Source organism: Ovis aries, chromosome 7 (assembly GCF_016772045.2).
Source record: "Ovis aries strain OAR_USU_Benz2616 breed Rambouillet chromosome 7, ARS-UI_Ramb_v3.0, whole genome shotgun sequence".
Classification (NCBI taxonomy): Eukaryota; Metazoa; Chordata; class Mammalia; order Artiodactyla; family Bovidae; genus Ovis; species Ovis aries.
In genome coordinates this window covers 41,062,302-41,074,614 of record NC_056060.1, presented here as the reverse complement: position 1 = coordinate 41,074,614, position 12,313 = coordinate 41,062,302, and the positions used below count along the sequence as shown (strand labels likewise).

At 39.9% G+C, this 12,313-nt stretch overlaps 1 protein-coding gene across 2 annotated transcripts in view; it reads left to right on the top strand.

Annotated features, from left to right (window-relative positions):
- Window positions 1-5,762: 5,762 nt before the first annotated feature.
- NEMF (nuclear export mediator factor) overlaps window positions 5,763-12,313 on the top strand; it is a 57,874-nt gene continuing 51,323 nt past the window's right edge. For both annotated transcript variants that reach the window (XM_004010504.5, XM_012181318.4), the window contains exons 1-4: window positions 5,763-5,889; window positions 6,731-6,799; window positions 6,919-7,021; window positions 10,369-10,494. In XM_004010504.5, the coding sequence (XP_004010553.2) occupies window positions 5,831-5,889; window positions 6,731-6,799; window positions 6,919-7,021; window positions 10,369-10,494 (357 nt within the window). In that variant the 5' untranslated portion in view covers window positions 5,763-5,830. The remainder of the gene's footprint in view (window positions 5,890-6,730; window positions 6,800-6,918; window positions 7,022-10,368; window positions 10,495-12,313) is intronic.

Genomic DNA, 12,313 nt, shown 5'->3' with positions numbered 1-12,313 from the left:
TTTTGATAGGTCTGTCCACATACCTCTCCCAGACTTCATCATCACCAATTTTCAAATTACATTCCTTATAAGTCCCTAACCATCTAGTCAAACAATTGGCCTCAGCCCATGAATTGGTGTATAATTGCATAGATGGAAATTTCTCCTTCCAAGCAAAATGAACAACCAGGTACTCTGCTCAGAGTTCTGCCTGCTGGGAGGATTTCCTTCATCACATCCCTTCAGGGAATGTCCCAAAAGGGGTCAATAGTGCTGCAGCTGTCTGTTTTAGGGTGGATATATCATACAGGACTACCTATACACCAGGCCCAAGTCTTCTCTTCTCTTCCTCAGTCATCTGATTATAGGGAACTCCACATGAGGCCATAGGTGCAGGCTGGAGAGAGAAGGTGGTATAGCAGGAGTGGGGAACATGGGCATTTGGACCACATCTTCATGTAGCTAATTTGTGCCTTCAGAACCTGCTTGGGTCTGATTTCATATCTACCAATTCCATTTGATGATGGAAGGCTACTGTGCACCCCCAACTTTGTAGCATGGTGGGTTAGGTAACACTCAGTCCATGATAGGCAGCTCAGGTTGCATGGTAACTTTGGAGACCTGTGGTTAAGTATTCAGTTTCTCCAAAGCCCAGTAGCAGGCCAAATGCTGTTTCTTAAATGGAGAGCAGTTATCCACAGAGCATGGCAGGGCTTTATTTCAAAATTCTAAGGGCCTACAGGGTGCTTCATCTACAGGGCCCTGCCAAATGCTGCAAACTGCATGCCTGTCTGCCACAGCCACTGCAAGCCCCATTGGACCTGCTGGATCACATGTGGCAGAGCAACTGGCATGGCAGCCTGGACCTGATGCACAGCCTTCTCTTGATATGGACCCCACTCAAAATTAATAGCTCTTTCGGTCCCTCAGTAAATGGGCCAGAGTGACACACCCAGAGGAGGACTATGTTGCCTCCAAAATCCAAAAAGGCCCATTGGCGTTGTACCTCTTTTTTAGTTGGAAGGGACCCAGATGCAACAATTTAAACTACATTAATAATGGATATCTTGACATATACCACACCACTGGATCCCTAGAAATTTCTCTGAGACAGTTCTCTGAATTTTTGTCAGATTCATTTTCTCCCTCTGACACATAAATGTCTTACCTATAAATATACAGTAGCTGCTGTGTCTTTTTCCCTAAGTCTAATCACCGTGGTGTCATCAATGTAACGGATCCATGTGATATCTGGTGGAAGGGAAAGGTGATCAACGTCCCGGCAAATTAAATTATGATGTAGGACTGGAGAGCTGATACTCCTGAAGTAGCACAGTAAAGGTGTATCTGGCTTTGCCAGCTGAAAGTAAACTGCTTCTTGTGGTCTTTCTAACAGAGACAAAGGCATAGTAGATCAACAGCTACATACAAGGTGCTGGGGATGTGTTAATTTGCTCAAGCAATGAAACCTCATCTGGTATAGCAACTCCAACAGCAGTCCATACCAAGTTAGTCTTACAACATGCACTGTTATTCTTCAGGGTCCATCCGTCTTCTGCACAGGCTGATTAGGTGAGTTGAATGGGATGTCGTGGGAATGGCCACCCCTGCATCTTTAGGTCCTTGATAGTGGTAGTAATCTCTGCAATCCCTCCAGGAAAGCAGTATTGCTTTTGGTTTACTATTTTCCTGCATAGAGACAGTTTTAGTGGCTTCCACTTGGCCTTCTCCCCATAATTGCCCTCACCGGTCAGGAAACCTGTGTGGGGATTCTGCTAGTTGTTGAGAATGTGTATTCCAATCATACTTTCCAGCACTGGAGAAATACCCGCATGGGGCGTTGGAGGACACACTGGGCCCCCTGTGAGACAGACCTGAGCAGAAGCTTCACTGACTACCTGACATCCATAAACCCCTACTCTGAGTGGACCACAGCCATGTTTTGAGTCTCCTGGAATTAGTGTGAGTTCAGAGTCAGTGTCCAGGAATCCCCCCCAAAGGTTGACCATTTCCTTTTCTCCAATGCACAGTTGCTGTGGTAAAAAGATGTAGCTCCCTTTGGGGAAGTCTGGGAGAAAGATGAGCAGTATGCATTTTTGGCAGTGTCCTTCCTCAAGGGCACCCAGATTTCCTCTCAAACAAGAGGTTCTGGGTCTGTGAACTGGCTCGAGTCTGAGAACTGACTGAAAGACTACAACTTGGTTTTTATCATTTTTGTTCACTTAAGTTACAACTCTTTTGCTTATACAGACCAAATAAGAATTTAGTAAGCTTCTGATACATTTCATTTCTAGGAACACTGTGCTCAAATAGCCAACACCATCAGTCTCCCTAGTCAGACTATTCTGATTGCTGCTTTGACTCTGCTGTTCACTATGATCATCACACCCACCTGGCCTCTGCACGTGATTGTAGAGCTGCCATTGCTTTCTGCCACTCAGGCTGCAGTTACTCCCCTTGGATTCAGGTTTCCTGAATCAGTGGCACCTGCTCCCACTACAGAGAAACATGATCACTGATATCTTCAAGGATGCCCAGGACCCCCTCACAAATTTATTTCTCACTGTTGTGGGGCAAGAAGTGTCCTCTGGGCCAGCGTAGGCCACCCCAAATTGTGCCTGAATGGCACATTGACTACTTTGAATTAAAGTTACTTAAGAAATGGCCACCATGAGAGAGACACTATCATCCTCCTTTCTCTTTTTCTGAAGGCAAGAAATAATCTCTCACATGAAAGGTGCACTCCCTGCCTCCAGAGGTAGGACACCCTTAACCCTAGAGTCAGGGAACTCAGGCTGAGAAGCCTGTGTAAATGAACCTCATTACTTCCTTATTACCCAAGTCTATATTCGGTTTAGATTCTTCACTACTTGAGTGCCCAAAAGCCTAAGCTTTTTTGTTCTGTCAGTTCCTCACAAATTTATTAATTTATCTAAAAAGTATAAAGGTTGCCTGCTTTGGCCACTTCTTAGGTCCCATTTCTATGAAACCTCCATGTGCATTAATTAAAATTTATTTTTCTTTCTCCTCTTATGTTGTCTTGCATCACTTTTATCAAATCCAGCTAGAAGAACTGAAGAAGAATAAAAGCAGAGATTTTTCCCTCGCTGACACTACACATTGACTATGTCCATGAGCTGAATGGAAAGTAAAATTAATAAATTATATAAATATAATTATATGGTAAAAAGAAGGCAAGATTAAAATAGTTTTGATAATTATATAATAAAATCGGCTTTAATGATTATATGATAAAAGTAAGAAACATTGAAATAAATAGACTTTTCTTCCCACATATATATCTCAATAAGAAGTACCATGTTTATATTTTTGCAAGACTGATTTCCTGCTGTATCGTTAATCCTCTGGTTAGGCAATCTTGTCTTATAAGACTATAAATTATCCTGAAGTGAAACTCTGTTGGTTCCTAATGATTGCCACTTCATTTTTCTGAGATCAGTAAACTTCCAAGTATGGGCTACAGGCCCTATTCATCTTGGCAGTTACAAATACAGATACCTTGAGCCAAAGTTAATTCAAAATCTCTGGTGTCATGTTCAGGAATTTGCTTTGATTATCACCACAGTGATGAGTGAATCACACCAAAGCTTGAAAAATCACAGCTCTAGATGATCCTACTGCTGCTGCTGCTGCTAAGTCGCTTCAGTCATCCATAAATAACTACCTCTAAATTTTCAGTTGGGACAAATGCCAATAAAATCTGTTAGTGATTTCAGATATTCACCTTTATTTTCTCTTTGAAAATGGGAAGATGATTTGTCCATTTACTCTTACCTCTTATTTTTCTCACAAGTCTCTAAGTATCCCTGATTCAGAAGTTTTTCAAAATCAAGAAATTATTCCAAAACCCAGAAATGATAGAATTCCATAGTAAATGATAGTTTCTTTATAACACTTATCTTTATCTTCTTTTTCCCCTTATGTGTTTCCTTGTATTTTCCTTCTGACGCTCATTTTCCTTGAGAGACAAAGCAGAAGCTATGTATGAGTTAGTCCAGTGGTTGTCTTATGTATAACTTAAATTAGTATCCTGCTCCTATCTCATGAGTCTAGGTCTAAGGGCCCTAAAGTAGTGTTTTACCATGAAGTATTTTAGTTTTTGTTTGTAAAGAAGATCCGTTTCTATGTGGATTGCTTTTATGTAAAATATTTAGGCATTATTTGGGAAATGCCTGAAAGAGCCAGCATAAGAACCTTAGTATTGTTTATGTCCAGTTAGACCTCTCGCTTTTACTGTTTGTACTACAGTTAATGGGGTTCCCCGTCTTTCCTAAAATCAAGTGGCTTATTCCATATTTTTATCTATTTTGCATGATTTACTGTGCCATCTGATGCAGTAATGCTTCGCTGTAAGTGCTAAAGCAACCCACTGGACCATCAGTTCCCGGTTTCTTCTGAAATTATCCACCCAGCCGTTTTTACTTAGAGTCGCCTTCTACTGGTGGGAATTCGGCTTGCCACGACTTGCAGCCGGTAAACCCTAGAATTCTGGTAGGTCTGGATTCCTCGCCGGGCGCTGTGGCGCGCGCCTGTAATCCCAGCTACTCGGGAGGCTGAGGCTGGAGGATCGCTTGAGCTCAGGAGTTCTGGGCTGCAGTGCGCTATGCCGATCGGGTGTCCGCACTAAGTTCGGCATCAATATGGTGACCTCCCGGGAGCGGGGGACCACCAGGTTGCCTAAGGAGGGGTGAACCGGCCCAGGTCGGAAACGGAGCAGGTCAAAACTCCCGTGCTGATCAGTAGTGGGATCGCGCCTGTGAATAGCCACTGTACTCCAGCCTGGGCAACATAGCGAGACCCCGTCTCTTTTGAGTTCTTACCTTTAAAAAGTCATTCTTATTTTTTAATATCTTTTCATTTTTATCTTTAATCTTACTTCACCATTATCTAGCGAAACAACTGAATAATCAGGTTGCCAAGTATTTATGGAGCCCCTGTTGTATATCACGGAGAAGGCGATGGCATCCTACTCCAGTACTCTTGCCTAGAAAATCCCGTGGACGGAGGAGCCTGGTAGGCTGCAGTCCATGGGGTCGCGAAGAGTCGGACACGCCTGAGCGACTTCACTTTCACTTTTCACTTTCATGCATTGGAGAAGGAAATGGCAGCCCACTCCAGTGTTCTTGCCTGGAGAATCCCAGGGACGGGGGAGCCTGGTGGGCTGTAGTCCATGGGGTCGCACAGAGTCGGGCACGACTGAAGCGACTTAGCAGCAGTAGCAGCATTGTATATCACGTACTATGTTGAGCCCAGGGCCTCCCAATACCTAGAATGAATAAGAATCTCACAGTAAAAGCAAATGCTCTTCAGAGAGCAAGACTTATCAGAATAGGAACCTGAGTTGGTTTGCTTTGACCATTGAGGGTAACTGTAGGGCGAAAGAAATAGTCCACTGCGTTAAATTTCAACAGTGTACGCCCCAGGGAAAGTGGTAGTTCCTCAGGTACACAGAGCCGTACCTGGGGAAATCCTCCTAGTACGTTGCTCATAAATTGTTATGACCAGTAGGGGTCACTATGGAGGCTGGCTTGAATCCCGAGAGGCCAGGGAGCAAAGTAAGCGGACTAGTTTGTAAGCTTTCCAGGAAGGAATGCAGTTTCAAGAGAATAATTTGTATCTATTTCCAATTGTTTTGGTACGACGAAAAGCTAATCGATGACGACTTGACTGCCGAGCGCTTGACAAAATGTGACACAAAGACGTTCGCTTCAAGGAGTATTGGATCTTCTGCGCGGCCGTAGATCCGCCTAGTGCGCCTGCGCATAAGAGTAGCGGCGTTGAGTCAGGCCGGCAGTGGAGCAAACTGCGGTAGCGACCCTCAAGGCTCGCCATGAAGACCCGCTTTAGCACCGTTGACCTCCGTGCGGTACTTGCGGAGCTGAATGCCAGGTACCGTACGTCGGATGACCAAGCTTGTGCGGGGGTGCAGGAGGCAAAGGCCATGGCCCTACCGTAGAAATAAGAAGGGCCTTGTGTTTTCCCTCCCCCCCTCCACCTCCGGGTGCTGTTCTCCTGTAGACCTGGCTAGGCCTGAGTGGGCGAGCGCGTGACATCTTTCCGTGGCCCTGAGGATACCCGGGGGACCCCGGCGGCCGCGTGCTCCACCCCCCGGCTGTCCTGGGCTGCTGGTCTCGCCAGGTCTTGCGTCCTACTTTGGCAGGGCTCTCGGCTTGCCGGCCTGAGTTGCCCCGGTCTGGCAGGAAACGTTTACTAAAAGAAGTCAGGTGGACGCGAGGACACCAGAGTAAGTCATTAGTTCCAGAGGTTTCCACACCAGAAGCTTGGTTTGGTAGACTCTCCTCCTCACCCCAAAGAGTTTTAGCTGGAGGTAATAGATTCGGCCAGAGACCTGCTTTCTAGTTCGGTTTTTATTAATATTATTTAACTGTGTGAGCTTTGTCATATTTCTCAGGGCTTCGTTTACATTTTTTTCTTCTGTGATTAATTGAGTTAGATTTTACTGTATTTCCTAATATATATATTGGATCACTTAGAAAAACTCAAAGCATTGTATGGGGTTCCTGGAGCTGGTCTGTCACTTTTTAAAAACAGTTACATTCGAGGTTTGGGCAGAAGGTCGCTGGCCTTCAGCCTCTGCTCTCTGGTTGACCCTCTATCTTTGAAGATTCGCTCTTCGACAGGCTGTGCTTCCGCCTACGCTTTAAATTGTGGGAAGTTTTATGTTTCAATTGGTAGTATGATTTATTAAATGTTTCCTTTCTCTTTGCAGCTTGCTAGGAATGAGAGTAAACAATGTTTACGATGTGGATAATAAAACGTATCTTATTCGTCTTCAAAAGTAAGAGCATTTTATAGGCTTGTTTTATCTTTTGTAATTATTATTATTATTTTTTTAAAAGCAACCTACCTTTGGTGCTGGTAGGACCCTAAAGAAATTTTGACTGTTTTCTTCTACAGACCAGACTTTAAAGCTACGCTTTTACTCGAATCTGGCATACGAATTCACACAACAGAATTTGAGTGGCCTAAGAATATGATGCCGTCTAGTTTTGCCATGAAGGTAAACTTTATTATACTTGAAGCTTAATGTTAAGGCCCCGAGAGTGGTCACTAACAACTGAAGTTATAAACTGGTTTTTCTTCGTTGGTATAAATAAAACAGGTACATACAGAGTAGTTGAGACATACTGGATGAATAAAGGAGATGTTTATTAACTTCTCCCTTTTACTCATCACACCACTTTGTGTTCCAGATCTTTCCTTCCCAAAGTTACCATTCTAATTCAAGCTTTTATAGAGCTGGACATTATAGTCTTTTAACTCTGTGCTTCTCACTATCAAAAAAATGTTGTTTCAGACCAACAGTGCTTTTTCTACAGCATCGTTTGGATTAGTTACCCCACTTTTACAAGTCAGGCAGGCTCATTTTTAGTATGTGGTAAATCAGTGACTTTTCCTAATTCTCACATTTGGGAATGCCAGATATAGCTTTGTGGCACTGACAGAAGCTTGTTTTCACCAAGATGGTAGAGAAAGAAAAAACAAGTTTTACATATGTATTGTATGTCTGCCTATACTCATGGTAATTTTCGCTTTTTTACCATTCCGTGGTGTGGGCTTCTGAGTCTGTATCCCGCACCCCGGCGTTCTTGGCTTTCTGCTTCCTGCCCTGCTTCCCTAGCCTTGTCTTCCACAGTTCACTTTTCAGCTGCCAGTATATATTCTGTTGGAATACTCAATGACATTAGTATGCTACCAGCCATATCTTTTTACTTTTTACTTCTCTCTGTTTTACTGTTAAAACTGAGATCCTGCATCTGTGAATGTATTACCCATTTGCTTATTGACATAACAGGTATACTGAGAGCTCATGGTACAGAGGAAAGACGTTAGACTCAGATTTACATAACTTTGAATTAATGGTTTTGCTGCTGAATACTATTGTAACTTGGAAGTTTTACTTAACCTCTTGGAACTTGTTTCTTTAAATGTAAAATATAGATAATGCCTCTGTTATGGGGTTATTGGTGAGGATTGATTGAAGTTAAATGTAAAGCACCTAACACAATGCCTGACACATAATAGGGCTCCATATGTATTAATTTCCTTCTTCCTCTCCTCCTCACTTTCCTTCAGAAATTTATTTGTTTTGGCATTGTGTTATTTCATTAGAGGCTTTACAGAGAAGATCCTTATCCCCAGCAACTTAGAATCTGTTTTGGATTACACGTTAGGTAAGTGTTTCCCAAATCACAAGGCCTGTCACAAAATTATCAAATTTTTAAAAGTTTCGTTTACTTAATAGTAACCCAAAATGTTTCTTTTGGAAATTGTCCTTAATAATAATGACACTTTATATTTGTTTAGCACTCTTCAAGGAATAATACTTCATTTGAGTTGTTTAGCAACTCAGTGGATATGAAGAACAAATATCATTTCAGTTTTACAGATGATATAACAGATAATAAGCTATATGCTTTGGGGATTGTGTAAACATCCCCAAATAAGACTATATCAATAGGAGATCAGACACTCAAAAAAAAAAAAAAACTTTTATGAGTTAGGTATACATGTCAATCTAAATATGTATACAGATTCCCTCCAGTGGAGTAGACAACATTAAGCACTTTATAAATATCTAAGAGCTGTTACTGTTGTATGTCAGGCAGGATCATGTTTAGTATGTGGTAAATCAGTGACTTTTCCTAATTCTCACATTTGGGAATGCCAGATATAGCTTTGTGGCACTGACAGAAGCTTGTTTTCAGCAAGATGGTAGTAGAGAAAGAAAAAATAAGTTTTACATATATATTATATGTCTGCCTATACTCATGATAATTTTCCCTTTTTTACCATTCCGTGATGTGGACTTCTTTTCCATTCAAGGATGCCTTTTATCTTCATTTTAACTGTATTTTTCTCATAAAAATATTACTGGGGAAATTGATTATGATTTTCACCTGGGAATTTAAAGATAGCCCTGAATGTAGGTCACTGTTTAAATCAAAATTAATGTAGGCCACTTCTAAATGAAAACTGTTAAATTTAGGAGGGGGAGATTATTTATCTTGTGAATGTTGAAAAGTCTCATATCTGCCTGAATATAATGTGAGTATAAAATTCTGCCTGAATACATAAAATGACAATTTTAGTCAGTTTGAATTGTAGCTCTGGAGAACTCTTCTTAGTTATGAAAGAATTGGCATTGATTTGAAGAATGACCCTGCATATTTCTTCTTTTTTCCTTAAGATGGTTTTAGATGAACTTATCTGTAAAATTTGTCCTGGAGTTGAGTCTTGAGGAAAAGAAAGCATCCTTTCTTTCTGGTCTTGACTAACAGGTCTTTCAAATTCAAAAATGAGAAACAGTTGTTAAAAATTTTTTAAGGAGCCACAGAGTAGTTTTGTTTTTGGTTGATGTCATACTTAGATATTTATACTAAAGGGTAGTATGGGTTTCCCTCATAGCTCAGTTGGTAAAGAATTTGCCTGCAATACAGGAGACTCAGGTTCAGTTCCTGGATTGAGAAGATCCCCTGGAGAAGGAAATGGCAACCCACTCCAGTACTCTTGCCTGGAGAATCCCATGGACAGAGGAGCTGGGGGGCTACAGTCCATGGGGTCACAAGAGTTGGACACAACTGAGTAACTTTCACTTCGAAGGGTAGTACATGTAATATAAAACAGTAGGTATTTACCAAGTAAGTTGCCTTTGGGTTTAATATGTTCATTTTATTTTAATTGCTGATAAGAACAAGAACCTTATGACTAGGGATAGAAATGGGATTTGATAAAAGATAGGAGTTGCTGCATTTGGATTTGAGCTAAGTTGTTCAAAAACTTGGAGATAGTACCAGAAAAATTCTGCTTGGGATTTATTAATAAAGTTTGTGAGAATAGGTTATAGGTTGTAAGTTGTAGGACTGATTTATAGAATTTTAGTAAGCTCATGGTTCAGAATTTATATTTGAACTGAAAGATTAGTGTAAATCACTAATCTTGGACACAAACACACAAAAGGAATTTGGGATATTTAAAAAAGTGGAGTAGAAAGAGGCTTTAAAAAAAGGTTACGGTTTTGTGTGTGGTCTTCAGGACAAGAACAGGAGTTTATTTAGCAGTGATATGAAGCAAAAAAGTAAATTGCATTATCTGTTATTGTCTACTTAAAAACTGAATATGAAGTACTGTTTCAGAGTTAGCAACCAGAGTGGTATGAAATAAAATGTATTTCTTCTGATTATCATTCTGTAAGTTTTGATTTTAAGACTACACTGTTTTATCTACTAGTCTTAAGATATTATTCCTAATGGAAATTAGAAGGATAAACTTACTTATAAACCAATACCAAATGATTAGAAATTCACTTTTACTATTTAAATGCCTTTTTCTTCTTTTTCTTGCTAGTGCCGAAAACATTTGAAGAGTCGGAGATTAGTCAGTGCAAAGCAGCTTGGTGTGGATAGAATTGTAGATTTTCAATTTGGAAGTGACGAAGCTGCTTATCACTTAATCATTGAGCTCTATGACAGGGTAAGTTAAATTTGGGGGTGGGGTGAGGAGAATTCACTGTATTGTCGATTATTCGTGTAATAGTGCTATCAGACATAAGCAGGGAACATTTTTTTCTTGTGAAAAGCCATTGGTACACTAGGATAATGTAGTGCAATGCAAGTAAAATGTAATCTTCCATTAATCTTCATTTTATCTGGAGGCCAGAATTTAGGCAGACCTTAGCCATTTAAAATAGTGTTTGAGGGACTTCCTTGGTGGTTTGTGGTTAAGACTGTGCTTCCACTGGGAACTAAAATTCCATATGCCATGTGCGTAGCCAGAAAAAAACAAAAAATAATAGCATTTAAATGTGGTAGATGAAGATCTGAGAATTGAAGATATTATCTGGTACTTTAAATTTCAGGACTAATGTGATAGAGCCAGCAAATTGTCAAATAGTTTTGTTATAAACAGCATTTGAGACTTAGGGACATTGCCACGTTTTCAGTGTCATCAGTTATAAAAGGAAGACTGCTGATGGCCTCACCATTCTTCTTGCCTCTTAATCCTTAGTTACCTGTTCTGTCTTGGAAATGTTTTTTCATTAGCTGTCAACAGCAAAATAAATTCTATTTGCATGAAAAATTTAAGTATAAAAAGTGAGACCATAGAAGTGCTAGGTGAAAATATGTATTAAGATGGACAAATTTGGGATGAAAAAGACTTTTAAGCTTAACAGTGAAAATAATAAATATAACTACTTAACCTACCAGTAAGACAGTTTAAAAACTGAGTAAAGCAGAAAACACCATGAACTACATATGAAGTGAAAAACTAGGGAGAAGTATTTTTAACTCATAGGGTAAATAAAATGTTCATAACCCTCAATATGTAGTTTTCACAAACCATTCAAGTGGAAAAAATGGGTGAAGTACTTGATTACACAATTCGGAAAAGAATAATACAAATGGCTTATGAAAGCATGGAAACATATAAATTCACAAATTACTGAAAGATAAAAATATTTTTCTTTCTCCTCTTATTTTATTTCTTGGTCAGCATATAAATGATTGGAATGTTTGATGACAACCAATATTATCAAGAATGTACAGGGAGTTCCCTGCTTGCCTAGTGGTTAGGACTCTGAGCTTTCACTGCCATGGCGCAGGTTTAATCCATGGCCAAAAAAAAGACGAATTAAAAAAAAAGTTGTTCAGGAACAAGGGCAGATTAGAAAAGTACTTTCGAGGATTATTTGACAGATTATAAGGTGATTTTTAAAGTTTATGTGCCTAAACCTTTGACCCAGGAATTCCATTTCTAGGAATTTGTTATAAGCGTTTGATGCAGGTACTTGGAAAGGATCATGTCAAGGATATTCTCATAGTGTTTTTAATAGTTAAACTTGGAAAGAACCTGAATGTCTTTGTTTTTTGCCTTTTCTCCTTTTCTCTGTGATTATCATTTCCTATATGGTCCCATTTATTTCTTTCATGAGTCATTTGGACTGGACTTAATTACAGCTCTTCGGTGGAAATTGGTCCCTATTGGTTCCTTTTATGTGAGATAGAGAATTTTTGTCTTCTTTCTAGACTCCAAGCAACTTCAGTATTCAAAGCTAAATTTGACTAAGAAATTAGTTAAGTAATCAAGGGAGACCCAACTAATAGAATACTGTATAATTTTTAAAAATAATATTGAGACTTTTTTTCTTATGACTTTTCACAAGGTGCTTTTAAGATTTTTCAGATTTTTGTTAGATAAATGTGTACTTTAGTGAATTATCACAAGTGAACTTACCTGTGTTAGTTATTGACCTGAATGTGGGACAGGGACAGCAAGACCAGCTGTTGATCCC